General features: G+C 47.4%; 3 protein-coding genes across 6 annotated transcripts in view; 2 read left to right on the plus strand and 1 right to left on the minus strand.

Annotated features, from left to right (window-relative positions):
* Positions 1–139: 139 nt before the first annotated feature.
* On the plus strand, positions 140–4,845 carry LOC145425167 (uncharacterized). Of its 2 annotated transcripts, XM_080298152.1 has the most exons (3): positions 140–1,202; positions 2,961–3,374; positions 4,717–4,845. In XM_080298152.1, exons 1-2 carry the CDS (start codon positions 905–907, stop codon positions 3,371–3,373), a joined length of 711 nt encoding a protein of 236 aa, XP_080154278.1. In that variant the 5' UTR covers positions 140–904; the 3' UTR covers position 3,374; positions 4,717–4,845. The 2 variants fall into 2 exon arrangements, with proteins under 2 accessions (XP_080154278.1, XP_080154277.1); XM_080298151.1 differs by lacking the exon at positions 4,717–4,845 and having other exon boundaries at positions 2,961–3,905.
* Positions 4,846–4,870: 25 nt separating this feature from the next.
* Positions 4,871–14,762, plus strand: tspan5a (tetraspanin 5a). Of its 2 annotated transcripts, XM_080298148.1 has the most exons (11): positions 4,871–5,907; positions 6,442–6,492; positions 7,342–7,488; positions 7,565–7,735; positions 8,056–8,181; positions 8,291–8,338; positions 8,863–8,979; positions 9,069–9,130; positions 10,348–10,455; positions 12,386–12,411; positions 12,500–14,762. In XM_080298148.1, the coding sequence occupies exons 1-9, from the start codon at positions 5,827–5,829 to the stop codon at positions 10,418–10,420; spliced, it is 876 nt and encodes a 291-aa protein (XP_080154274.1). In that variant the 5' UTR covers positions 4,871–5,826; the 3' UTR covers positions 10,421–10,455; positions 12,386–12,411; positions 12,500–14,762. The 2 variants fall into 2 exon arrangements, with proteins under 2 accessions (XP_080154274.1, XP_080154275.1); XM_080298149.1 differs by lacking the exon at positions 10,348–10,455.
* An 828-nt stretch (positions 14,763–15,590) lies between these two features.
* The window catches only part of rap1gds1 (RAP1, GTP-GDP dissociation stimulator 1), a 25,802-nt gene continuing 15,465 nt past the window's right edge, over positions 15,591–25,927 (minus strand). For both annotated transcript variants that reach the window (XM_026158394.2, XM_026158402.2), the window contains 9 exons: positions 25,381–25,506; positions 24,016–24,159; positions 23,336–23,467; positions 21,907–22,041; positions 19,317–19,442; positions 18,957–19,096; positions 17,963–18,089; positions 17,613–17,741; positions 15,591–17,222 (listed from right to left, as the gene is read on the minus strand). In XM_026158394.2, the coding sequence (XP_026014179.1) occupies positions 17,095–17,222; positions 17,613–17,741; positions 17,963–18,089; positions 18,957–19,096; positions 19,317–19,442; positions 21,907–22,041; positions 23,336–23,467; positions 24,016–24,159; positions 25,381–25,506 (1,187 nt within the window). In that variant the 3' untranslated portion in view covers positions 15,591–17,094. The remainder of the gene's footprint in view (positions 17,223–17,612; positions 17,742–17,962; positions 18,090–18,956; positions 19,097–19,316; positions 19,443–21,906; positions 22,042–23,335; positions 23,468–24,015; positions 24,160–25,380; positions 25,507–25,927) is intronic.

Genomic DNA, 25,927 nt, shown 5'->3' on the forward strand with positions numbered 1-25,927 from the left:
CCTCCTCTTGCAGCCAGAGTGGAAACACTCTGACAGCCAGTGTGTAGTAGTTTGTAATTACTGAACGAAAGCACAGATTAAAGGCTTCACAGGGCACTAATGGAAAGAAGTGCCTCTGGGTAATACATGACCTGGATAGTAGCTGCTGCTTACCTGCAGGGGGCAGCACCATGTTCCAGTTGTATAATATCATACATGCAAAGCCACACAACTCCAGCAGGAAAAGCAGCTGGTGTTTTGTTTCCAAGGATCACATAGCTGATGGATCCTCCTCTCCAGCACTTCCCAGGGAAGCTGAGGATCTGCTTGAAGTTTGAGCCCAGCTTTCAAGAGGCTGAGCTAATCTAGAGGCACCGTCCCAAACTTGATGCTGTAAAGGGATGTCAAACAAGACACCACGACAGCCAACAACCACCACTTCAGCCACTTAAGCAGTGAGGTGTAAACACTGAAGGGGAATGTGGGTCCATGTAGCAGTCCAGGTGTGCTCCCACAAGCTGGAGGCCTCTTCTGTTACAATGCAGTCCTGCCTTCTTACCATCATCAGGGGAGTAGAGACTGATGTTTGATCTGTAACTAATAAACTCTCTTCTAAAGCAGCCACATATTCATAAAGATGCTTTCATTGCATGTATTTCTGCATAAATGTATCAAGACTGATTAATGGAGAGTATGTGGGGTGAGTCACATGGCCATGGTTTCCAGTGCATCGGCCCAGTGGTTGGTTGTTCAGAGAGTGCAGCACTGTGCTTCATTAAACTCCATTTTCGAGGGGAAGTAGCATTCCTCAGGTTCACTAAGCTCTGACAGCTCCTGGGGTTCCTGCACACACTGTTACGCTGCCGGGTGGACTGTCTGCAGCAGCGCAGCAGAAGTGCTGATATCTGATATAAAGGTGGAAACAATGAAAGTGAGAATGGCTGGACGAACACGTTTGGAGGTTTCGGATGTGGCGCTGGGTTTCCTCCTGCTGTGCTCTGTAACGGGCTTGTTGTTGATGGATCAGCAGAGAAACGCCGAGGATGAGCAGGAGCTCGACAAAGCTATTCTGGAAATGCTGCATATCAACAAAGTGTCAGCAAGCCACCATGCTAAACCACATCCTTACATGAGGAAGGTTTACCAGAAGCTGGACTCGCTGGAGGTGCAGGATTTGGGGAAATCAGACGGGACGCTGGTGCAGGGGTTTCGGAGTGTCAGCGGTAAGGATTTCAAAGTCTTCCTTTAACACAGTAATCCTTTACATGTTGCTTTGACAATAACGATGTGATCAAAGACCGTGATCTGCAGTAAAGCAAGAAAACAGCAAGTTCCCCGTGTGTGGATGAGGAACTGGAGCATGGTGTCATGTAAGGGCTCATATGTTTCACTGGAGCACTTGCAGAGCGACTGTGGCCACAAACATGGCCGTGCAGGGCTTCAAGGTCCTGCACGGCCATCTGACAGCACATGAACTGTAAGGGTTCTGCTGCCAATCACAGTGTCATGCTTGCAGTGCCTTGTAATTAATATTAATGAAACGCAGTCAGTCCCTTTCACACGTGCAAACCTCAAGTCAACATTAAAATGTTGCCTTCAAAAGCAGCTTAATTAGTTGGATATTGTAGCGTTTAAGAATAATCACAGATCCAATCCTGCAGTTTTAAGGTGGAATCTTTAGTTATCAACAGGTTAAAGCACCATTTGTGCCAAAGCAGCTAAAGTGAGAAACATGCACATTATTTCAGTCTGTTAATGTCACAGAGACAGTTCAGCGAATCAGCTGAAGTAGCATCATTCAGCACAGACACTGGAAAGTCCCACTGCTGCTCCACAGACCTGTAGCACAACAAACTGGTGCTATAGCTGTTTTTTGAATCCCCCCTTTGTCGTGCAGACTCACCACAGAGCATCATGTATCCCTGTTTCATGAGTGGAGAGGAGCGTAGTGGCAGCCATGCTGTTCATATCCATGCGTGCTGCTGGAGGCCGCACAAAGCCTGCATAAAATAACTTTTTCCAGCAAACTGTTCTGTACCATCCTCCCCCTCCTCTTCATCCTCCTCACTCCACTAATAACAACAGTACAGCCCACTGCTCAGTATAGTTATGTGAACTCATCATCATCAGCGTGGCTACAGGACAGCTTTGTAGCTTTGGTCACTTTAAGTGTAGGCGTGAACATTAGCTTATAGCTGTGCTCCAGCTGAACACAGCTGCACATAGACAGGTAACATCTGGATCTGGAGCTGAAGTCCAACTGGGCCAGAACAGGAACAGAAATGTTTTAACAAACTACAATAATAAAGCGCATCAGCTCCTTGGCTGGTAACGAGCAGACGAGCGGATCTTTTATCATCTGCAGTGATTTTCGATGTCGATGTTTTTGATGCTATTTAGAGGACAAATAAAACTAAGCTGACACTTTGTAGTTCACAGCAACATCCCTGCGTTATCAGAACAGCTTGAACTTTGCTGTATTTCACTTAAGGTGGTGTTTTAAATTTGCATCACTGACGTGTGACATGAAGTAACCGCTCCATCTTCTTTCTGCTGCAGCAACAAACGTCTTATTGTTCACGAGAAACCCTGACGTTGCACGTTTGGCCTTGAGTTTGGACTTCCTGTATGGTCCCTCTCGTCACTGTCATGTGCTCCCTCTGATAGTGTTTCCTTTAGTTTCTCTGCTTTCAAATGTCTTCACATGCAGACAGAACGATCTTCAGATGTTTCCACTGAAATCTGCTCATCGCTGCTGCTGTAAAGTTTCTCCCCACCAAGAGAAAAAAGACGACATGCAGTGCTGACTCACCTGATGCAGTGCTGATTTTTCTATTTTGTTTTAATTCTTCAAATGAATGAACCTTTGGTGCATATTTACAATCATCTTTGAAGAATACATTGGACTTCATTGATTCTGAGCCTTTACACGGGCGGAGCTGTGTGAGTCCTTCTAACACTCTGTATTTGATGCTTTGCAGGCCCGCAGGGATGGATCTGGTTCAACATCACCAGCTTGAGCCCCTTCATGATGGGTGCAGAGCTGGTCCTGTTCAGGAAAGCCCTCCACCCTCAGCCGCTCAGCGTGTCTGTCACTCTGCACAGTGTCATTGCTTCACGAGGACGCCTGGACGAACGTCCCGTCCTGGAGGAGAGACAGCTGGCCCTGGACCAGCGGCCGCCGTCTGGCTACGACGTCTTCGATGTGTCTGCTGTGCTGACTGCGAAGCCCGTGGAGGCTCTGGGCTTCCAGCTGCGCTACACGGACGAGAGCGGGAGTCTGGTGCTCCATGAAGCCCTGACACAGAGTCTGTACTGTCTCCACAGAGGCTCTCTGAGCGAACCCTTACTGGTGCTCTACCAGGCACACCCTCGCTCGCTAACATCAGTCTAATGTAGGTGGAGCCGCCCACCTATGGCTTTAAAGCTACTTTACACGTCACAGACAGTCACATAGGAGCACGGCAGCACTGAGGCGGGAGCTCTGGAACATTTTGAGGTTAAATTGTGCTCAAAGATTTTTAGGTAACATTTGCATTTTGTTTTTGTAAGACTGCTTAATATTAATAATGCACATGTAATTATGCCCCGGGGAACAGCTCGTGTGCTGAGTCAGTATTAGGGAGCTGACACTGTCGCCTGCATCAGAGGATGATGTAAACATCAGCAGCGTCTGCAGGCGGCTCTGTTCTGTGTCAGCGGAGCTGCTACGTCAGCAGGTGGAGCTCTGTGGTGTAAAGCTGTTACTGTCTTCTTCATGTCAGCGGTCTTTACACTCGCACAGATCCTCTGCCGCTCACGCCTCACATGAAACGACTGTTCCTAAATGTTCTTCTGCCTATTACATCACTTCTATCCACTGTTGCTTTGACCTTTAACCTCTCTTGAAAACTGAACTGAAATAAACCCTCAGCATAAAGAACGGACTGTGGCTGTGCTTGGTTTCTGCTGACTGTGGTTACCGTGATGGAAAACTAGTCAACATGTTAAAGGAACTAGTCAAAGGGAAAATGAGTTGGTGAGGAAACAATATGTGCACACATCCTTCCTGGATATACACAAAAGGAAATGAAACATTTTAAGGCTGACGACAGATCCTTGGAGAGATTTGAAACTCACTTTAACGGAACAGAAACAACACATAGGGAACAGAGAGAGATGTGCCAGCATTGTCCCGGCTCGTAGGAGGAGCTGTGTGGCTCCTCTGATGTGAGGAAGCTTCATTAATGGAGGTGGTAAATACAAACAGAACTCCCTTCATTGGCTTCCTGTTAAATCCAGAATTCAAAATCCTGCTCCTCACATACAAGGTCTTAAATAGTCAGGCCCCATCTTATCTTAATGACCTTGTAGTACCATATCACCCTATTAGAGCACTTCGCTCTCGCTCTGCAGGCCTACTTGTTGTTCCTAGAGTATTTAAAAGTAGAATGGGAGGCAGAGCCTTCAGTTTTCAGGCCCCTCTTCTGTGGAACCAGCTTCCAGTTTGGATTCAGGAGACAGACACTATCTCTACTTTCAAGATTCAAACTTTCCTTTTTGCTAAATCATATAGTTAGGGCTGGACCAGGTGACCCTGGATCCTCCCTTAGTTATGCTGCAATAGACGTAGGCTGCCGGGGATTCCCATGATGCATTGAGTTTTTCCTTTCCAGTCACCTTTCTCACTCACTATGTATTAATAGACGTCTCTGCATTGAATCATATCTGTTATTAACCTCTGTCTCTCTTCCACAGCATGTCTTTGCAACCAACCAATCACAGCAGATGGCCCCGCCCCTCCCTGAGCCTGGTTCTGCTGGAGGTTTCTTCCTGTTTAAAGGAAGTTTTTCCTTCCCACTGTCGCCAAAATGCTTGTTCATAGGGTGTCATATGATTGTTGGGTTTTTCTCTGTATGTATTATTGTAGGGTCTACTGTGCAATATGAAGCACCTTGAGATGACTGATGTTGTGATTTGGCGCTGTGTAAATAAAGTTGGATTGAACTGAATGTATCAATATGTGCTGGCATAAAGAACACGTGTATCAATGCCAGCATCGGATGATCCAATAACTTCACATGAATCTGAAAATCAACCAGAAACATGTTTTTATTTATTCACCAGCTGTTTTAACTGGACCACGCGGAACAGAGCGAGGCCCCGTGTTTCCTCCACAGACTCAGTGACTGTAGCAAAACATTCATTTAACTATGATTATAGTTTTGCTGCAGCGTATGAGCCGCTGTGGGCTCCTGGAGAGAAAGAAAGAAGCTGCAGCATTGAGATTTCTACTGTGTATGAATGTGTGTGTCGTTTCTCTCCAAACATGAATGTCATAAGCTTTGGTCTTGATCTGGTTCCGTGGGTCTGACACGACTGTGGGTGAAACGCTTCCTGTCCGCGCGCTTTAAGGCTTCTCCGTGTAATCCCGGGACAGTTTGCGCGTCTTCATTAAACACATTCAGGAGAATTTTCCAAACTAGTGTTTGATCTGGAACGATCGCTGCAATAACGACACGGAAGTACATCAGTGTTCCTTGGATCCTATTGGTAGACTGTCCTGCCTTTGTGTCGTTCTAACCAATCACCTCCGACTCTCCGTCGCACTGGCCCCGCCTCCTGCCGCCTTCGCTTGTCGGGAGCGGCGGAGATGCGCTGCACTTGTCCGGCGTAGATCAGGGCCGCTGTTTGTTTGCTATCCGTGTTTCCTCCGTGTTAGCGGGTCACATCCGTCCGTGTGCCAGGGCCTCTGTGCGGACCGGAAGCCCACGGTGACATGCGTCCACGGAGCGCTGAACCTGTTCCCTCCCGCACGGCACGAACCCCGTGAAGCAGCAGCAGGCCGTGTCTCCTCCACCCACGATCATGTCGGGGAATCATTACAAAGGCCACGAAGTCAGCTGCTGCATCAAATACTTCATCTTTGGATTCAACATCCTGTTCTGGGTGAGCAGCTGTGCGTGGGTGACGTGTGTTATTATCAGTAACGGGGGAGGCATCGATCCCGTTACTGACACTTCAGACCACCACCCGTTGCCTATTGGTGGTGGTCAGAGGGCCCGGTGGCGCCAGTGTCCGGCAGCCTCGCCTCTGTCAGTGCGCCCCAGGGTGGCTGTGGCTACAATGTAGCTGCCATCACCAGTGTGTGAATGTGTGTGTGAATGGGTGGATGACTGGATATGTAAAGCGCTTTGGGGTCCTTAGGGACTAGTAAGGCGCTATATAAATACAGGCCATTTATCATTTACTCAGAGTAACGTGAGCGTTCCTGCTGCAGCTTAGTCCACAGCACAGCTAATCGGCTTTAATGACAGCTGAGGGCCTCCGTGTGATGGACACGCACACACACTGCTTATTGTTGCTGAGTGACACACGAGAAACGTCACGGGGGAAACCTTTAAATAACACTGAGTCAGTGACGTCATGTGATTGTGTTCGCGTGCATCTTCACCTTAATGAGATGTGGTCCGTGTCTTGCAGCTGCTGGGCATGGCCTTAGTGGGAATCGGACTGTGGGCGTGGAGTGAGAAGGTAAGAACACGTGAGAACAACGTCATTACACTGACTGAGACGTCAGCGCGTTCCAGTGTGACGGACGCGTGTGCGTGACTCCGTGAGCTGCTCACGAGCGTGGAAGCAGCACAGAAACCCACGCTCCTGTCCTGCAGCGTGGACAGCCAAGCATTTCAAAGCAAAGTCAGGTGACCTCCAATCCAAAACCTGATTCATTTAATGAGCCGTCAGTCATTTTCCACACGTGTGTTCGTGTTGTTTAGTGTACTTGACTTTCATGTGAACTTTACTAAAGTCAGAAATGTGACGCAGCTGAGGGCTCAGTGTTTCCCGGGGTCATGTGACAGCACTTCTGTTTGAACGTGGGAAGTGTTCACAGAACTGATAAACGAAGCACTGAAATAAGCAACTTTGGAAAGATGATGTCAAATGTTGGTTTTTGCTTCAAACACTTGTAACTGAAGCCAGATAACACACACCAATGAGTTAAACTGCAGGAATGTCTTAAAGACATAAAGACCTGGATGGCCGCTAACTTTCTGCTTCTTAATTCAGATCAAACTGAGGTTATTGTACTCGGCCCTGAAAAGCCTAGAAATATGGTATCGAACCAGATTCTTACTCTGGATGGCATTACCTTGGCCTCCAGTAACGCTGTGAGGAACCTTGGAGTCATTTTTGACCAGGACATGTCCTTCAACGCACATATTAAACAAATATGTAAGACTGCTTTCTTCCATTTGTGCAACATCTCTAAAGTTAGAAATATCCTGTCTCAGAGTGACGCTGAAAAACTACTTCATGCATTTATTTGTGGCCCTGTTGACCAAACCGGCTCAGACTGAGTGCTGCGTCTGTCCTCTGCAGGGGGTCCTGTCCAACCTCTCATCTATCACAGACCTGGGGGGTCTGGACCCAGTCTGGCTCTTCATGGTGGTTGGGGGGGTTATGTTCATCCTGGGCTTTGCCGGATGCATCGGAGCGCTGCGGGAAAACACGTTTCTACTGAAGTTTGTATGTTCCAAATCGTTGTCACGCATCAACAAGCAGCAGGCTTCAGTGTGCTGAGCGTCTGCTTCTTCTGTCGTAGTTCTCGGTGTTCCTTGGAATCATCTTCTTCCTGGAGTTAACGACGGGAGTTCTGGCGTTTGTCTTCAAGGACTGGATTAAAGACCAGCTCAACCTGTTCATCAACAACAACATCCGGGCGTATCGGGACGACATCGACCTGCAGAACCTCATCGATTTCACTCAGGAATATGTAAGTACTGACGCGTGACAATGTTATTACACCATCATCATACATGATCATACTGGTATTGGTGTCGTTGTAACAGCGTCCGCGTCACGCCTGCATGCTAATACACGTGCCGTGTCCATGAAGCTGTAAAGCTGCGGTGCAGTCTATGTGCTGGACGGGTTCATTGTAGTGAAAGTTTGTATTTGACATGAACTGGATCATTTAAGGAGTAGTGTCCATTTTTAACGCGCGTCTTTCTACGTGTCCGTCCTCGGACCACCTTAAAGCGTGTGCTGATCGTGTGCAGTCCTATTAACAGGAGTGTTTGTGCCTGGCTGCAGTGGGAGTGCTGCGGTGCTTTCGGAGCAGACGACTGGAACCTGAACATCTATTTTAACTGCACTGATGGAAACCCCAGTCGGGAAAAGTGCGGCGTTCCCTTCTCCTGCTGCACCAAGGACCCAGCGGTACGACTTCCTCACACATCGTTGTTGATGTTGGCGTTTGTTTGTCACCGGTGTGGTCAGCTGACTCCACCTGCTCACGGCTAAACCCAGGATTGTTTCTTGCTTTCAGGAGGACGTGATCAACACTCAGTGTGGCTACGACATTCGAGCCAAACCAGTAAGTAACTGGTAAACCAGTGAGTAACTGGTAAACCAGTGCGGGGGCGCAGAGTTGGGTCATCGTAATGATTTATTGGCCTCACAACAACATATAGAAGGTATAATACTAAGATTTAAAACATGTCATATATGACCTCTGACCTCTTGTTCGAGGGCAGCAGATTGGATCATAATAAAACTAAATGTGTTTCAGACTTCCTGTCAGTGTGTGTGTACACGTGAAGGCTGTGATACATGCATGTAGCATGTGATTAACCAGCACCACATGCTCATCCATCAGCTCCATAACGCTGTTAAAGGCCCGTCTGTCACAGGTCAGGTCACGGCAGTCGTGACAAAAACGCCACGTTTGTTAAACTTTTAGTAATCGAGGATACAAATGATGATCTCCGAGTATCAGAAGTCTGAACGTTGCAAAGAAAGAAGGAAACAGACTCGTTGTTACAGGTCATTTCTGTTCCTGTCACGACCAAAGCCCCGGGACATGAATATCTGAAATGACACATGTTTGTGTGCACGCAGGACTCCGAGCAGAAGGACTACATCAACGTTAAAGGCTGCGTGCCCCAGTTTGAGAAGTGGCTGCAGGACAACCTCACGCTGGTGGCGGGGATCTTCATCGGCGTTGCGCTGCTGCAGGTCGGTGCCGCGCACCTTCGGGTGTCGAGCGAACGCATCGTGCTCTCGGGTCCTTCGGGTGTCCAACTCTTCTTGTGTTTCATCCACAGATCTTTGGAATTTGTTTGGCTCAAAACTTAGTGAGCGACATCGAGGCCGTGCGGGCGAGCTGGTGAGAAAACGCTGCACACACACGTTTCACTGATTGGCAGCTCGAGCCACACCGACACGGGCTCTGTTATTAACTGATAGCCATACTTGATGTGAGAACAGACAGCTCTGCTCCCAGCAGCTGGTCCTTACAGCAGTCAGAGCGCCCTCTGCTGGATCCACTGTGCAACATCTGTACCAGTAAATGAAACGATTTGCAGACAGCTGCTGTGGCCAGTACGTGTCCACACATCCGTCAGTACTGGGAGACAGTTTTCCCCAGTTTTGGGACAAACTGTGTAAAATGTGAATAATAACAGAACACAACAATCTGCAAAGTCATAAATGTGACAGCAGAACAGCTTTATAAAGAACAAAGGTTCGTTTCATTTGATGGCAGCAGCACGTCTGAAAGAATTATAGTTCGTTATATCCAATCACTGTTATTGGGATCGTACTGGTTGCCATGACTGGTTTGTTAAATGCACTGATGGAGAGCGTCTCTTTTTGCTGTGTAAAGTACTCTCAGGTCTTAACATTTCATTGAACAATAACCAACCATAATGACATTTGTCTGTAAACATCGTGTGACCGTACAGATGTTTGATGGCTCTGTGTTTTCCAGCCTCAGTAGAAATGCAAACGTACCTCTGGGAGGTGTTAAACACTCGCACAGCTAGGCGACCTCATGGAGGGTTCACGCTGCGCTTTGATTGGTGTTGCTGTTTGAAAGAGTGGAGGTCAGAGGTCAGACTCACTGAGCAGGGTACTGAAGTGGACTGCTGTTCTCAGGACTTTGTGAATCTTCAGTGAGTCAGATAAATGTGGCTGCACTTCCAAACAGGACTTCGACACACTGGGTGCAAAACGCCCTTTTTCACAGTCGGTTCACTTTGCAGCAAATGATCATCAAAAACATTCGTAAATCGTTTAAATGTTCTGCAGTAAGAGCTGTCGTATTAGTGAGTGTAACAGTCAGCAAACATCAGCACAGCTTACGGCTGCAGTGTGAACTAAAGAGCAACATTTCTTCATTGCAATGCTCCATAATAAACCTGCATCCACACAAACACTCCTGTCTGCTGGGACTCGTGTTTGTTTTCATAGCTGTTGTAACGTCACAGTTTTATCCTGCAGCTCTGACGCATGAATCAAGCGTAACATTCAGTTTGCTGTTTAGGGACAAGGCTTATTGAGCTCCATCATCACACTCATTCTTCCTCCTCCATGCTTCATCAGGGTGCCCCCCCCTCTCTACATGCGCCGACTCCCACCGTACTCCAGCAAGAAAGCGTCGGCTTACTACTCGTGAGACACTCGCACACACCGCATGTGTGTTTGTCACCGGTGGGTGTGATGGATCCATGTGGAGACTTCTCTTGAGCTTTGCTGTGTGATCTGTGTGCTGTTTAAGGTGCAGCTGTGGGGTAGTCATGTGACCCTAACAGTGTTGTGTGGAAGCAAGAATGTGCCACAAACTCATCATTTTTCATTATTATTATTATTTAAAAATAAATGTGAATATATAACAAATACATTTTATTTAAAAAATTCTAAAAAATAAATTATTAAATTAATAATTCTTTAATTACAATTAATGAATTCAGTTTCGTATTAACACCTAACTACTACTAATTACTACAAGCTGGCAGTAGAAGAACCCCCACCAGCAGCTAGCATATTAAAGCTTTGTTAGCACTTGAACACGTACGTCTGTCCCACCATCCACACGCTGTATTCCAAACCAAAGCCTGGCTCTTTGCTCTCCATGCAGCATGTCCTGTTGTTTTAGTGTAGCGGTGTTAGCTAGCTGTAGTTAGCAACACGTTAGCGACTGTCGCAGCAGACCATCTGTCCTGGTTTTAAAGTGCCACAGTTAGAAATGAAATGCTGATATGATTTTGATCACACACATAACGACGCCATGATGAACAGAAACACAGGAATCCACGTGCCCAAGAAGCTGAAAAAACAATGCAGGAACTAGCTAACAGCTAGCATGTTTGGCTACAGTGGCACAGTCACAGCTCACTTTCTCCAAATGTGGCTCCTGTTGTGCTAAACTGCACAGAAGCCCTGTAGCTGCATCTGAATGCTACCAAAGCATGCTAATATTAGGCTTGCCTTCACTGTGGTCAGTGTTGTACCCACAACATTCAGCAAACCTGAGGTCAAAGGTCAAACTACACTAATGTATTTACTACTTACTGTGCTGGTAGCACAGCAGCTGACGTTTAATCAGAGTATAGCATCACGTCAGTACTGCTTGCTGTCTGCTAGCATAGTCTGCAGTAGCAGACAGAGGACTGTACGTCCATAAACCATCAGCAGGACCAGTATTTGCTTCTTTATGCAACAAGGAACAGGATGACCTCTAACTGGCCACTGTGTAATGGCTCTGACCAAACAACAGACTTCATGAGGGCGGCCTCCAGTGGACTCTGATTGGCCTTTGCCATAGAATACCAGAACTGGCAGGTCCACCAGTGGGGCCCTGTGCTTTTCATAGATTCACCCTGAGCAATGTGAAAGACACGAAAAGGGTCTGGAGAGGCCGTGGAAATGTTATGCTGCCTGTGACGTCCTTAATATGATGGAAAAGAGTTCAAACCCACAGAAACAGAAGAAAAAAGATGAAATAACGATCAACAATAGTCCAGGAAAATTAATAAAAACGTTTGTTTGCAGCAGAAACAGCTGTTTGACCTGCAGGAACAAAGCAGGCAGTCAGGGTTAGGGTCCAGCACAATGTAGGGCCTTCAACATAAGCACTAAGATGTTCAGACCAATGCTGAAATGAACCGTAAGCCCATGTAATGTCTAAGTGCAGGCGTTTTATTGTTGTGCTGTGAGCAGTCGATGTAAACGCATCATTTCAGGTAAAACAGATCAGAGGTTACATCAGGTACAGGTGCAACTCAAACATGTGGAGCAAACATGCTGTTCATGTTTGACTGGACCCTGTTTGTCAGCGTCCAGTTAAACTCATAAGGATCAGTTGTCTGTTACTGAACAACATCGTCATTCAGGAGTCTAACAGTACTGAGTGAAGTGATGCTACTGTACATCAGAGATGCAGTCATGGTCAGCGGTCAGAGTTGGGGCACTTTGCTTTCGAAGCCGTAACCTGTGATTGTTGCAAAGTCTTCCCTGACCCTGCAGAAGATCCTTGGTGGTGTCACCCTAAGCCTCAGCCTTCTGTCACCGCAGCAGGCTTGTTAGTGACGCACCGAGTCGTACAGTTACTAAACGCCTCTTTCTGTCTTTTCCTTTCCAGCTTCTTTACCTAATGCAGCGTTTAAGGTAAACACTTAAACTCAACCAAACTTACACGGTGATATAAAAGCAGATGTGACCTGTAATATGTTTTGTCCTTCTTCCCCATGATCAGCTCCAGCACGTCGGGGAGATCAGACCCGATCACGGCACCATCCCTTACTGAACCAGCACCTTTGTTCCAAGGCACTAATATGTGAAATGACTTGTATATAAACACTGTGAGTAACTACTGTACAAAGAAGGAGAGCACTGTTAGCATTCGCAGCGCTCCAGGTTTGATAGCTACATCTAGAGTAGAAGTTTTGATAATGTTTTTGATATTAGATATTTTTCACTGTAGTCATTACGGGCCATCGTTAGGACTGCGGCTCGTGCTCCTCACACTCAACCACTCGCTTCCTGTACCTTTGCATTAGTTGCGCTTGACTGCAGCACCGTAGGGAGGAATCTGTTTGTAAGTGGATATCTTTGCATGCTGCACTGACAGCAGCTAAACATGCTGTAAATACACAGTACGAATGAAAGAAGGGATCACTTCAATGACTTCCTTCTCTACTGAAGAAGGGAAGTGTTTGAGGATGTTGCTGCCACGTTCATCACCACCTTGTAGCTCTGCAAGCACTGGAGTGGATCGCTAAACTCCTCCCACTGCCCTACCCCTCGCTCCGGTGTGACACCTCAGTATTCTTTAATCGGCTCGTTTCAGATTGAAATCAGTTTTAGTGAAGACGTCCACCTTAGAGCTCGTTGAGACTGACCTGGAACTTGAAAAACAGAAACCGTTCTTCTGTTTAAAGAGGATTTATTATTTGTTCTTATCTTCTTGGATCATTTTAAAGGCAGCAGCTGTAGCTTCTCTCAGTGCTGCTTGGCTCAAAGGGAACCAGTTCCCATGGACTCGTGAGAAAATACCCAACTTCACAGTATTTCTAGAACAGCGGTCCCCAGCCTTTTTTGCACCACGGACCGGTTTATGTCCGACAATATTTTCACGGACCGGCCTTTAAGGTGTCGCGGATAAATACAACAAAATAAAACCAGTACTGGTACCAAAAAAGATCAGATTTATTCATAACACACGGGAAAAGACCCAGGGAAACTGAGTTAGCGAAGAAACTGATTAAAATAATAGCACTGGCTGACAGTCGGGCTGGCCTCCACCCTCTCGTCTATAAAGCTGTGGCTCCTAACATGGCTGCAGCCCAAACCTCCACTTTTCAGCTTTAGATTTCAAAACTGTGACACCACTTTGTTCTTGTCTGTTTGATATCATCTGTGGAAACTACAGACAAATTATTTAGAAAATGTTAGTACATTTCAGTTTGCATCACAAACACAGAGTTCAGCTGATCTGAGGCTCCAGCTGGGCTCAAAGACAAAGCTACACGTGACTCCGCCCAAAACAAATCCTGATACTGTTGCTCAGTAAAGTCACAGCTTTGGATACAAAGACAAGAAAATGATTCTAAAAACGACCTGTTCAGTTACAGTAACTAATGATGAAGGACAGAGACGTTTGAAGAAAGTAGTTTGTGTTGTTGGACAGTTACTCGCTCCGTCACATGTGAATAAACGAGTCATTATTACACTTGTGCTGTTTTCAGGTGTCACTCTGATTATACTCGTTGGTTTGTTGTGTCCTTACATAACGTCACGCGCCGTCTCGTTCCACATCTTTACTTAAACACTGAGTGAAGTTTGGTGAAAATGATCATCCTCAGTGTTTCATACCCAGCGTTTTTCACTTGAATCAGGGGTGTCCAACTCCAGGCCTCGAGGGCCGGTGTCCTGCAGGTGTTAGATCTCACCCTGGGTCGACACACCTGAATCACATGATTAGATCACCAGGCCTCTGGAGAACTTCAGGACATGTTGAGGAGGTCATTTAGCCATTTAAATCAGCTGTGTTGGATCAATATAACATCTAAAACCTGCAGGACACCGGCCTTCGAGGCCTGGAGTTCGACACCTGTCACTTGAATGAAAACAGACGTCGTTCACCAAACGAGCTCATGTGCTCCGTGTTTCCTTTGGTGATTTAAAGTGATTTGATTGGCTCACAGCATGTACTTGTATTAATGTGCTAACTACCTTGTTTTCCTTGTCACGGCGGTTATCAAGTGTTCCCCGGAGCTCCACAGAGTTCTTTTCTACTCAAAAAGGGATCAGTAATGTTTTTGATAATAACTATTTTACAGTGAACTTGGTTTTCTAACTCTACACCTGTCAGTACTACTGAATCTGCAGCGACACGTTTGGAGGTGGTGACGATGCCTCGGCGATCTCAGAACACGCCATAGACACTGGACTGTAACCGCCTCCTTTCATGTCTTTGTCTCAAACTGCTTTTAATATTAATAAAGGTGATGACATTACTGATCATTGTGCGTCTGAGTTGTTCATATTTATGGTTAGTAAATATGTTTATGAACTGCACTTCCCATGAGTCAGTGTGCCGACTGTCACTGCTGATATTGCAGAGACGTGTTCGTGAAGCAGAGCCATGCTCCAGCCTAATGAGTCAAAGCCTTGATTCTCTGAGCAGAGCACTACGGTGAGCATGAAGAACACTTAGGTCCTGAGACTGTCAGCAGAAGAACCAGAGGTCATGGTCGAGACGAGGCTGGAGGAGCTTTAGAACAAGTCACAGATGTTCCTGAACTCTGAAGATGTTTCTTCTGCAAAGAAGACTGTAGTTCCTCTGTAGCTCTGTAACAGTGTTTAGGCTACAGGGAACTACAGCTGTGCCACGTGTCCACAGCAGAAGTGTCATGATGACGAGCAAAGACTGTGACTCTCACTTTGTATCAGTGGCTCCTGTTCTCCAGCCTTTCATTCAAGTGTAACTGAATTAACGCCATGATGTGTATTATTACACATGTATGTGTGAGGAGGCGAGCGCCACGGGGACAGGCCACGCGAGCACCGGGCGGTTCAGTCCCCCAGCACCTCCTGCAAGTGCAAAATACTGAACCGTCAACACTGAGCTGCAGTAAAAGCTGCTGCACTGACTGTTTGTGGGGAATAAAAAGTGACTCGTCCTGAAGTCAGATGAACTCAGTGGCACTCTGGTCCACACCACACGACCCTTCATCATGTGACCCGTCTGTGTGCTTAAATTATATCTTCAGTTCAAATCTAAAGATTCTTTGACTTCACTCGAGGACTCGAGCTTCACTCTAGACAAAACAAGAACACGTGAGTCGTCACCAGCTATCGTCTTTAATTATCTGCATTACAATTATCTGAGTTACAATCCTCCAAAATATACAACTCATGACATGTACAACAAACATATATGCTTATAGTAGTTGATGCAGTGACTAAGGATCTCTACTGGCATGTGTCATAGAAGAGCACGACTCTGATAAATAACCATTCATACCTTTAAAAAAGAAAAGGACCAGGTGTGGGCCCGGACAGGGACAGGGTGAGGAGCACGGACGACAACCTGCTGCATGTAAACCAAGTCTGTCCTCCAGAGGGCGCCGTGCGGGGGCTGCTTTGTGTCTGTCCTATTAACTGTTAATCCCGGTTCCAGCTGTGCGGCCACAGAGCGTACACGGCAGTGACCCCACGGACACTCGGGGCTGCGTTTGTGGGGCCTGATCTGAGGTTTCCTGACAGTCTGAAACAATAACAGCTCACTGATGCTTTTTGTGTTCAGGCAGAGCTACCACGTACTAACAGGAAGGATGTCATATATCCGACATGCAGCTCCTACTGACCCTGTGGGATTTGACCTCTCCTGCTGTTACTGTACGCTCTACAAATTCCTGTGAAACTTCCAGAGTCTGCAATTAAAGACCATTATTCACAGTATGATGTCTTGGATAGAGTCCAGGAGCTCCTGCCGAGGCCATCATTTGTTAGGAAGGGCACACGTCCAATTTGCTCCTCTGCTCGTATTTTGTTTGTTTGAACTGTTTGAACAGCACAATTTAAAAACGGAATAAAATCGAGTCCAGGACTCGAGGTGTCAGCAGGAAGAGGGCTGGCTATGCTCTGGAGCATGCAAGCAGCGGACAGGTAAACGCGGCACACCTTGAACGGGACTAAAACATGCACAGCTCCTAGTCAGCGTGTACTCTATCTACATGGGACACAGCTGGGCGCGTCATGGCTGTCTGCTTCGAAAAACCAAAGAAGATTCACAACAGGAAGGATGTTCTGTGCACACTTTCTTGGACGGCTTACCGGCAGATGGCGTCACAGCTATGGTCATAAAGGAGTGTCGTCTTCGATCTATTGCATCAGGCAGTCTGTGGCGCTCTGGTGGAGCTACGGAGACGCATGCACGTGTAGAGGGGGTAGGGTTAGACTAATGCGTTCGTTAGTGGCTCACACATCAGCTGGTGTGTGAAGCCTCCTGCTAACCGTCTGAATAAAACTACAAATATGGCTTCCAGAGGACTGTATCCGTCGCGCGTCTAAAAACAGGTTTTCACTTTGACTAGTTTGGAATTATGGTGAGGTCTTCAAAATAAAAGCTGAGCTTGTAGGTAAGCACAAAGTATTACACATCAGTCTAACCCTAGTGGAGGTGGCAGAGACATGAGTGGACATCTGGCTCGCAGTTCACATGACATGGTACCTTGGCACATGACGATGGGGCACGGGGGAGCGCAGTGGTGAGGTGTCACTGGAGAGGTGGGTATCAGGCAGGCATTGGGGTGGGCAGGTGTGGGCGGGGTCAGACTCAGTCATTTAGCTCTGGGCCGTTAGCCGCTGCTCTGTGAGCGACGCCTGGTGTGATACCGTCTTGTTTTCGTGAGCCCTCAGCTTGGAGACGATGTTGATAAATGCCAAGCTCTGGACCTCTTTATGAAGCGGCTCTGAAGAGAAACACAGGAGGCAGGCGTGTTATCAAAGGCACAGGTCCCAGCATGCACAGTGTTTAATCACGTGTTTAAACACAGCAGTTTGTGCAGAGACCCTCCAACACTCCTGCTGCTGAGGCAGTCCCATCGCTTGCACACTGACAGTGAGACTCAGGCAGACGCAGTGACCTCAGCGCTCTGACGCCAGGGCGCCGAAACACCGACCGGTTGAACCGTTTCAGCTTTTATTTGTCCGTCTGCTACCTTCTTGTCCTGCTGTTATTTCACATTTTTAAAGCTGCGTTACACGAAGACATCCAGAGTTTCATCAGCACAACACATTTGATCTCTGCAGCCAATCAGCCGTCACATAGAGCTCAAACATGTGAGTGGTTACAGTCTCACCTGAGCCCATGACTGCACAGATGAGGATCATGGAGTTGTACTTGATCTCCGGTGCGCTCCTCTCATCTGACAGCAGCTTGTGAAGCACAGACACCAGGCCGGCTCCCACCAAGTCCTTCTCAGCTGCAACTGAAATGCAAACTTTCATCCAGCTGCAGTGCTGCACAAACGTTACAAGCTTCAGCGCCACATTTCTAAACACGCTCGTGTGCAACACGGCTCCTGAAACGCCTTCAAAGTCCATTATCTGAGATTCAACAGTAGCGTGTAACCACAGCTGCTCACACCTAAAACATGTTCTGTGTCACAGATGGTGACGACAGGGATCATGGATCCTGCCTGGAGCTTACCTAAATCCAGGGCTGCTATGAGACCCAGAGCCACCAGGGCTTCATTCTGCATGATCATGTGCTCACTGGTTGCCATGGTAACTAAGTGTTTGACTCCTCCTCCCTGGATGACAGTCCTCACTACCTCCTAAAGAGAGAAAAACAAAACCACAGAATTAAAAACACGCAGAGGTTCAGCGCACTGTGAGCTGTTTTAAAGAGAACTACATGTAATAATAGTTACATGTGACAGGTTCTATCATTTAAAATAAATCAAACAGTCACATCTTCCATAAAAGGCCTCTCATCCACACATGCAGAACAAATCCAGCCACAGGAGTCCAGAAATCAGGTGTAATAATCAGAAATCACCGTTGGGCCTGAACATTGACTGTTCAGTTCAATGTATGTAGCATATTCGACTGTCAGTACCTTCAATGCTAATCGCTCTGATAGGACATTATGGTGGACAGCATCGGACGCTGCACTGAGGTCTAGCAGCACAGAGACGACTGTCAGAGGCCATGAGAAGATCAGTTGTATGAAAGCAAGGGTGGAGATTGGCCTATATTAGCTAAGAAAACGAATTCACAAATATGGGTGGAGGTGACAGCGTCCAAATAAAAAGCAGTGTTAGTGAAATGATCCTGAATATTCTCCTCTGTAAAGGTCAAAGGTGAGCGCTGAGTGTTTACCAGCCTGGTCTCTGAACAGTGACGTTCCAGCTCCAATAACGCTAAAAAGAAGCTGCTCAAACATGCAGGATGAACTTTCTGGGAAACTCTGATCAGTGCCAGCTAACTGATCTTCACTACACAACATAATCAGCACGTGTGGGTGGAGTTAGCTCTCAGAGCTCAGTCGTTATCGATGCCTTTGACTTCCAAACGTCTGCCAGGCTGCGATCCTGGATTACCTCCCACTCTGGAAACCTGAATGTGGACCGGCTGCAGACTTGAGCAGTTAGCAAGCACAGCTGCAGTGTTGGAGGGTGAGTGATGGTGTGTGGTCTGACCTTGGACTTGCTGTGTCGAATGAGGGCAGACAGAAGCCTGTTGGACTCGCCCATCACGCCTGCGTGGTCCTTGGCTTCGCACCACTCCACCAGCCTTTCCACCAGCTTCCCATTGGTTCCCAGGTGGTCTGCTGCTTCAGCTGAGCCAACAGACAGTGGGCAAGGCTGCCGTCATTGATGCTGCACACGTGAGTAGCTGCTTTCATATTTGTCTTAATGACTCAAAATGAAGGCTGTTAAGAACCTCTCCTCATTGCCCCGCACAAGCAGAACTCCAGCAATCACCATAATGATGCCTTTGGATACCAACGGTTCCAACATGAATAAAACTGAACATTAAAGACAGAATCCAGCGTTTACCTTGGGTGTCGATGAGCATGCGTAGCGTTCCCAGCAGTTTGAACTGCACTGGAGGCATCTCCGACTGCAAGAACTTCAACACCACATCTGCCACTCCAGCTGACAGCATCTTGGATTTGTTCACCACTGCAGAGGAAATAACAGAACAAACACTGTTCACAACAAAAAACAAAGTTATATCGCGCTGACAGCATCAGGCACACCGCTCCTCCTTCACTGTGAAGCAGCTGGCCTTCCCAACCCTGAACAACAGCTCGGGAAGAACTCCCATTTCAGCATAAAGATCCATCAGCTGACTCACGAGGAAACATCAGCTCTTTAACTACCAGCAAAGAGAACATCAGCAATATGCTGTTATTAAACCCGTGGCTGCCAGACAGTATTTGGTAAGAGCTGAGTGATTATTGCAGGCTGGATGAGTCACAGGTGGATCATGACGGAGCAGATCACAGGGAGAAGTGTGCCATAAATCCACAGCTGAACGCAGCAGAGAGCCCACAGTGTGCAGTAACACACACAAAGAGCAGAGCCACAGGATCAGACTAGTTCCTGGCCTGAGCAGCAGAGCTGAGGATGTAAAGAGCTGCAGACGGAGCGGTGACATCAGTCAGTCCTTATGTTGCCGTGTGCAGCTCCGTGGTCAGTGTGAAGATGCAGGCAGTGTTCAATCCTCCACAGCGAGAGCTCAGTGTCTTTATCTCAGAGCTAATGAGAGATTTTATCCAAAGAATAAAACTCTCTTTTTACAGTAACTTATTTATTGAGATGTTAGCATGAGGTAGCATATAAGGTAAGGTAACATATAATAACAGAATGATCTAATAACATGTATCATGCTGTTTGTTTTACAGTTTGTTTACTAGTAGATTATATGTTACACCCTCACGATCTGTTGATTGTTTTGTTGAAAATAAAATGAACTTGTTCATGAATGACTTCTTGACGAGCATGTGGGCGAGTCCTCCGACTGGGACCACCGTCACCCTCCACATCCTCTCCAGCTCTTCTCTGAGCCCTTGGTACCCCTACAGCTTCTCGTGTTGCTTCTTCCTGATATTGCTGTCATTCGGAACCGCTACATCGATCACCACGGCCGTCTTCTTCTGTTTGTCTACCACCACTATGTCCGGTTGGTTAGCCACCACCATTTTGTCCGTCTGTATCTGGAAGTCCCACAGGATCTTAGCTCGGTCATTCTCCACCACCCTTGGGGGCATCTCCCATTTTGACCTCGGGACTTCCAGGTTATACTCGGCACAGATGTTCCTGCACACTATGCCGGCCACTTGGTCAAATATCCTTGGGGAAGATACTAACTGCTCTCCAATGCATCCATCAGGGTATGAACTTAGCGATAAAACATGGAAAGAGGTGCTTGTGGGGAATGACTTGTGCAAATCCTCAGTCCTGACTGCCTCCCCTCAGGACTAAAGACTGAAGCTAAAGACTTTCTTGCATTAACTGACTCTTAACCTTGTTCAGTGGGTAGATGAACCTACCCAGGCTAAGGGCCACACCCTTGACTGGGTCTTTTCCTGAGGCTTGGACATTCGCATAAAGGATATAAACAACGTTGGGATCTCCGACCACGCCCCAGTCATGGTGACTTAGATACTGAACTGGACTTTACGAATAGTTGATGCTGAAACTGCGGCAGATTTCTCTCTGTCTTTCCTGAATTCTGCATCCACTACTTTTGGTTGTTCTGCCTCTCATATGGTTGAAGACTTTGCAAACACCTTGTTATCCACATGCTCTTCTATCCTTGACGCTGTTGCACCTAAAATGAAGCGCCCTACAACCTTTTCCCAACGCTGGTTAAACGACTCTACGCGCCTTAGGACGTGTCTGCCGCCGTGATGAGAGGAGGTGGAGGAAAGATCAACTCCAGGTATCCTGTGAAATCCTACGTTCGAAATTTCCAACTGCTTTTCAAACCTACTTGCTGATTATAAGTGAAGTCAAATAGATTGGCAGCACTTGGCTGCCACAGTGAGGGTGTACGTAGTTTTTCTCAGGACTGCACGCGGGTCAACATTTTCTAAGGAATGGGTCGATCTCTGGAGCTCAGTGGACAACTGTCAAACTGTGAAACGTCTGAATATTCCAGCCAACTGTTAGTGGAGGTAACTGGGAAGGACAGCAGCTTAGCCACACAGTCCCCAGACGGTACATGTCTGCCTGCGCTCTGTGTGACTGTTTAAGAGTTTGAATAAACACTTGGAAATCATAACCCTTCCCAGAAGAGTTGAAGCTGTTACAGGGAGGGCCAACATCATATTAAACTCTGTGGATGAGACATCACCCAAGATCGTGTGCAGGCAGACAATACGTTTGGTGATATAGTGTGCACGTGTGCATGTGTAGTGTGCATGTGTAGTGTGCATGTGTAGTGTGCATGTGTAGTGTGCATGTGTAGTGTGCACGTGTAGTGTGCATGTGTAGTGTGCACGTGTAGTGTGCACGGACTTGTAATCCCATTTTCATGCATGAAGACTTCACAAAGCTTATCATTACAGCAACTATGTAGCTGCAGTGTCCACATCTGGTTGTCATCAATCAGGAGGTGTAACCTGATATATTGACCCACCGGGTATAGCCAGGTTCCTCAGGGCGCTCAGGGCTGCGTGCTGAACAGTGACGTTTCCTTCCTCAACGTGCCGATCCAGCAGCTCCAGAAGCTTCTGCACGATGCCAGTGTCCACCATGTGGATGCAGTTGCCATCTGCAAACAGCAGGAACAGTATAGTTGGGTGCATAAACACATTGTGTGGTTATGTGGGTACAAATGATCCTTATCTGCACTGTTTAAAGCTGCAGACGACCCCCAGACTCTAACCCAATGAATGTGGCCTAAATGAAAACAGCCCCAGACAGGAGCCTGTGATACTGGTGTAATGGATCCCCACAGGTGTAACCCTCCCAGCAACTGGGAGACTGGATCATAGATTTTAGTTGTTGCTACTGAAGAAACTGCTTTTCTCCAACTCTGTGTTGAAGGATATGAATCGAATACTGTGAACGAGGTGAAACAGTGGTGAGCATTTGGTGCTTATTGGAGTACTGAGGATAAATCATTAGTCTGGATTCTAACTGGTGATAATGGAGGGTCGATGCAACTAAAGCGTGTAACAGAGGTTAAATCTAGTTCAGGGTGCTGACTGTGAGCATCCTCACAAAGTGGCAGAACACTCGACTTCCTCTCAGTGATGTCTATTGATGGGTTAATAAACACACAGAGTGGGCGGGGCCTCTGGCAGGTCTTCGTATGAGAACCATGGCCTTGGTTTACTGTTGTTCTGATTTGTGTTACTTTTGGGAATAATGGTGGTGAAACTGGTGTTTCTAAAGTTTGCTTTGTGTGTCTGTACTGGGGATACTGGTGTAGCAGTGTGCTAACCGATATTTAGGTGCTGCTGTCTGTGAGTTTCAGGACGTGGCTATGACATCACTTCCTGTAAGAGTAACGCCAGGAGTTCATCTCCAGAAAGAACGGCCGCTCTCTCCTAGTCGATGAACACGTGGGAGCGATGAAGCTTCAGCTTCTGTTACATGTGACTGAAATGTTGCAGCCATCACAGGTGCTGGATCTGTGTGCTGCACTCTGTGCATGAAGGCTGCTCCGACTATCACCAGGTCATTAAGGATTCAGTGTTTTATTATCAGCTACCAGGTGAGTCTGGCCAACGATGCCTCCTCGGTAATGCTAATAACACTCTGTGCTGCTTTATTCCTCATTACTGACGTTTATTTTCAGTGAGGGAGAAAAACATGGAGGTCAGCGCGTTTCTTTCTTCACTCCATCGTTCAACTGGGATACCAGTGAGTGTCATTAAACTGGTGTGAGTTCCAGAGTCACTGGGACTAAGATACAGGGCTGACATTTCCAGATTCCCATCCCCTCAGTGATGAAACGTCTAACGCTGGTGCTGGAGGGCACAACGTTCCACAGTGTGGCATCATGTCACTCCATAGTTCACATTTTGACTTCCTCAAACATAGAGCGACTCACAGCTTACCATTGCGAGCAAAGTTAGCGATGGCCAGCGCCCCGGCCAGCTGCAGCTGGTGGTTGTGAGATGGTACCCAGGACAGGACCCTCTGGAAGACGCTGCCCTTTCCTCCCTCAAACAGCTTCTGCATGGACTCGTCTGCACAAAGACAGGAAACAAGAAGAAAGGAGGCAGGAACAGAGCAGCTGTCAGCACTGTTACTGTTGGGTTGCTAATGTGTGGCAAGACTGCAGAGAGCCAGGACCACGCATGGAGCAGCAGAGATGTCAGGGCTAAACTAAATGAATCACGTGATCAGGAGCTAGTTCCATTTCCAGCATTGAACTGGGATCAGTGGTTTCCTCCCAGCATTTGCTCTTCCTCTCACCCACGTGAGCCGTCTGCAGCACTCGCTGCTTGCTTCTTCTCTGGCGTGCTGGCCTCAGAGAGTTTCTGCCTCCAGTTTGCTGTTTCTACTTTTACCAAGAACAATCTGGTTGCATATTTTGCAAAGCATTGTGTCTTTATAAGAACTTTACTAGAGGAGCACATGCAGCTCCAGCTGCTCCGACACGTGTCATTGTTTTAAGCTTTAGGGACCGTAAACACAATGAGACCACAATATGAGACATTATCACATACAGACGTGGATGCTATCGTAGCTTCTGAAGGCTGCTGTGGAACAACTGTATTAAGGAGAGCCATACCCCCGAGCAGCAGGAGAACCATCAGGTCAGAGGCGGTCTTCAGTTGGGCGATGTCCTCCTCTCGCTCTCCATCCACCGTCTGAGCCACGACTTCCAGCAGACACTCCACCAGGCCCGCCTCCACCAGCTGCAGCTTTATGACATCTGGCACAGGGAGGCAGAGAAGACCTTCAGAGAGCACCAAAGCCTGAAGCAATCTGCTGCAGCCTGTCCCTGACTGGCCCGAGCTCTTCAGGAGCCTACATGAAAAGTACTGGTGGCCACCAGCGCTACTGTTCAGCCTCCTAGAAGCTAGAAAAGCTGAGCTCTGGAGGTCACTGAGATTCAAACACGTTTTAAGACAGGCCTGTTGTATCAGTCTAAACTGCTACGGTCCCTCAGCCCACCCAGCGGGGTTTGTACCCCAGAAGGAGCCAAACTGGCTAAAACAATGAGAAGTGGCAGGTCTGTGGTCATGAACTCAGGACACAGTGTTGGTTTAATCAGATCGTTGGTACTGAGGCTAATGACAGTCACAGCCGGATCAATGCAGATAATTAAATCATGCATGATTTTAAAGCTCCAGGAACAGGAGACAGAGCTGCACCAGGTTCCTCTGAAAGACTCGTTTCACCTGTAACACAAACAAGACAAACGTGACACAATGCACCCTAACAACAAACAGTTATCCCCAAATGAGATCAAAAGTAATGAGAATCACCAATCACCACACAGGTGATGCTGCAACCAGTGAGCCGGCTGCCGTGGCAACCAGAGACAACTAAACAGAAAGGCTGTTTGCTGTAGGCAGGCCACAGAGGCAGAAACAGGCTCGGGTCCGTGCAGACGAGACGAACTCGCCAGTACGTCGTAAGCAACCATCCCTCTGTCTCACAGAGCACTGAGCCACCCTTCAAGCTAAAGGCTCGTGTTGTCCCAGCACAGCCTGCATGCAGTAACCAGCGTTTTCCCAGTAAACCGATGCTACACTGAAAGCGTGGCTCAAAGCGTGCGCCACCAGGACGCTGACGTTCAGGTTATTACAGAACAGAGCTGTCTGTCCAATGAAAAGCTGCATGACAAATAAAAGAGGCAGAGCGTCTCTGGAGTTAAGTAGGACGTTGTCCTGGAGACTGACAGTGTGGGAGGACTCGTGTGCCTGCAATGGTGATAACAGTCAGCTCTGTGCTGCTCACACACTGGTGTGTGAAAGCAGGCAGCTGAGACCCACAGGAGCTGCCATGACTGTGCAGTTAGCCTGATGAGTCACAGCATCGTTTACTATACAGGAGGTGGTGAGCATGATGTCCATGTGAAGCCCTGCAGCCTCCACGGCCTCCTCCTGACTGAAGAATAACAACGCTGTTAAAGAAAATAACCCGTTACCATTTTCTGCGAGCGGAGCCAGAACTTCAAAAATCATTTCCTTCTTCTCGTGCTCCATCTGTTTCTGGAAGAGGTGCACCAGCTCCTCAGCAATGTTGGTGGATGCAAACTGCTCTTTGCTGGACTCTGGAAAACACAACAGGAGAAAGCTCACTAGTGCACCGAGTGTGCTCACTGCAGCTAACTGAGCTAACTGTGTTTCATGAGAGCGTGTCTAACAGGTTAAACTCTGTACTGGAACATGAAGCCAGACGAGCCACCGCACCACGTGGGACATGGTGCACGATCCTCCAGGCCTGGAAGGACTAGTACACATGGGACTATCTGGAAGCTATGCATCAATATCATGGGGAGGCGGAGACTGCTACTGTGTGTGTGTGTGTGTGTGTGTGTGTGTGTGTGTGTGTGTGTGTGTGTGTGGGGGGGGGCTGAAATGTCAGTTTGTGTTGTATTAAACACAAACCACATTTTAATTTCCATATTTAGTCTATTTGCGTAAAATCGTACTGTGCAGCTTATTTAAGCTGTTAAAGAGAAAAAACACTGA

Source organism: Astatotilapia calliptera, chromosome 3 (assembly GCF_964374335.1).
Source record: "Astatotilapia calliptera chromosome 3, fAstCal68.1, whole genome shotgun sequence".
Classification (NCBI taxonomy): domain Eukaryota; kingdom Metazoa; phylum Chordata; class Actinopteri; order Cichliformes; family Cichlidae; genus Astatotilapia; species Astatotilapia calliptera.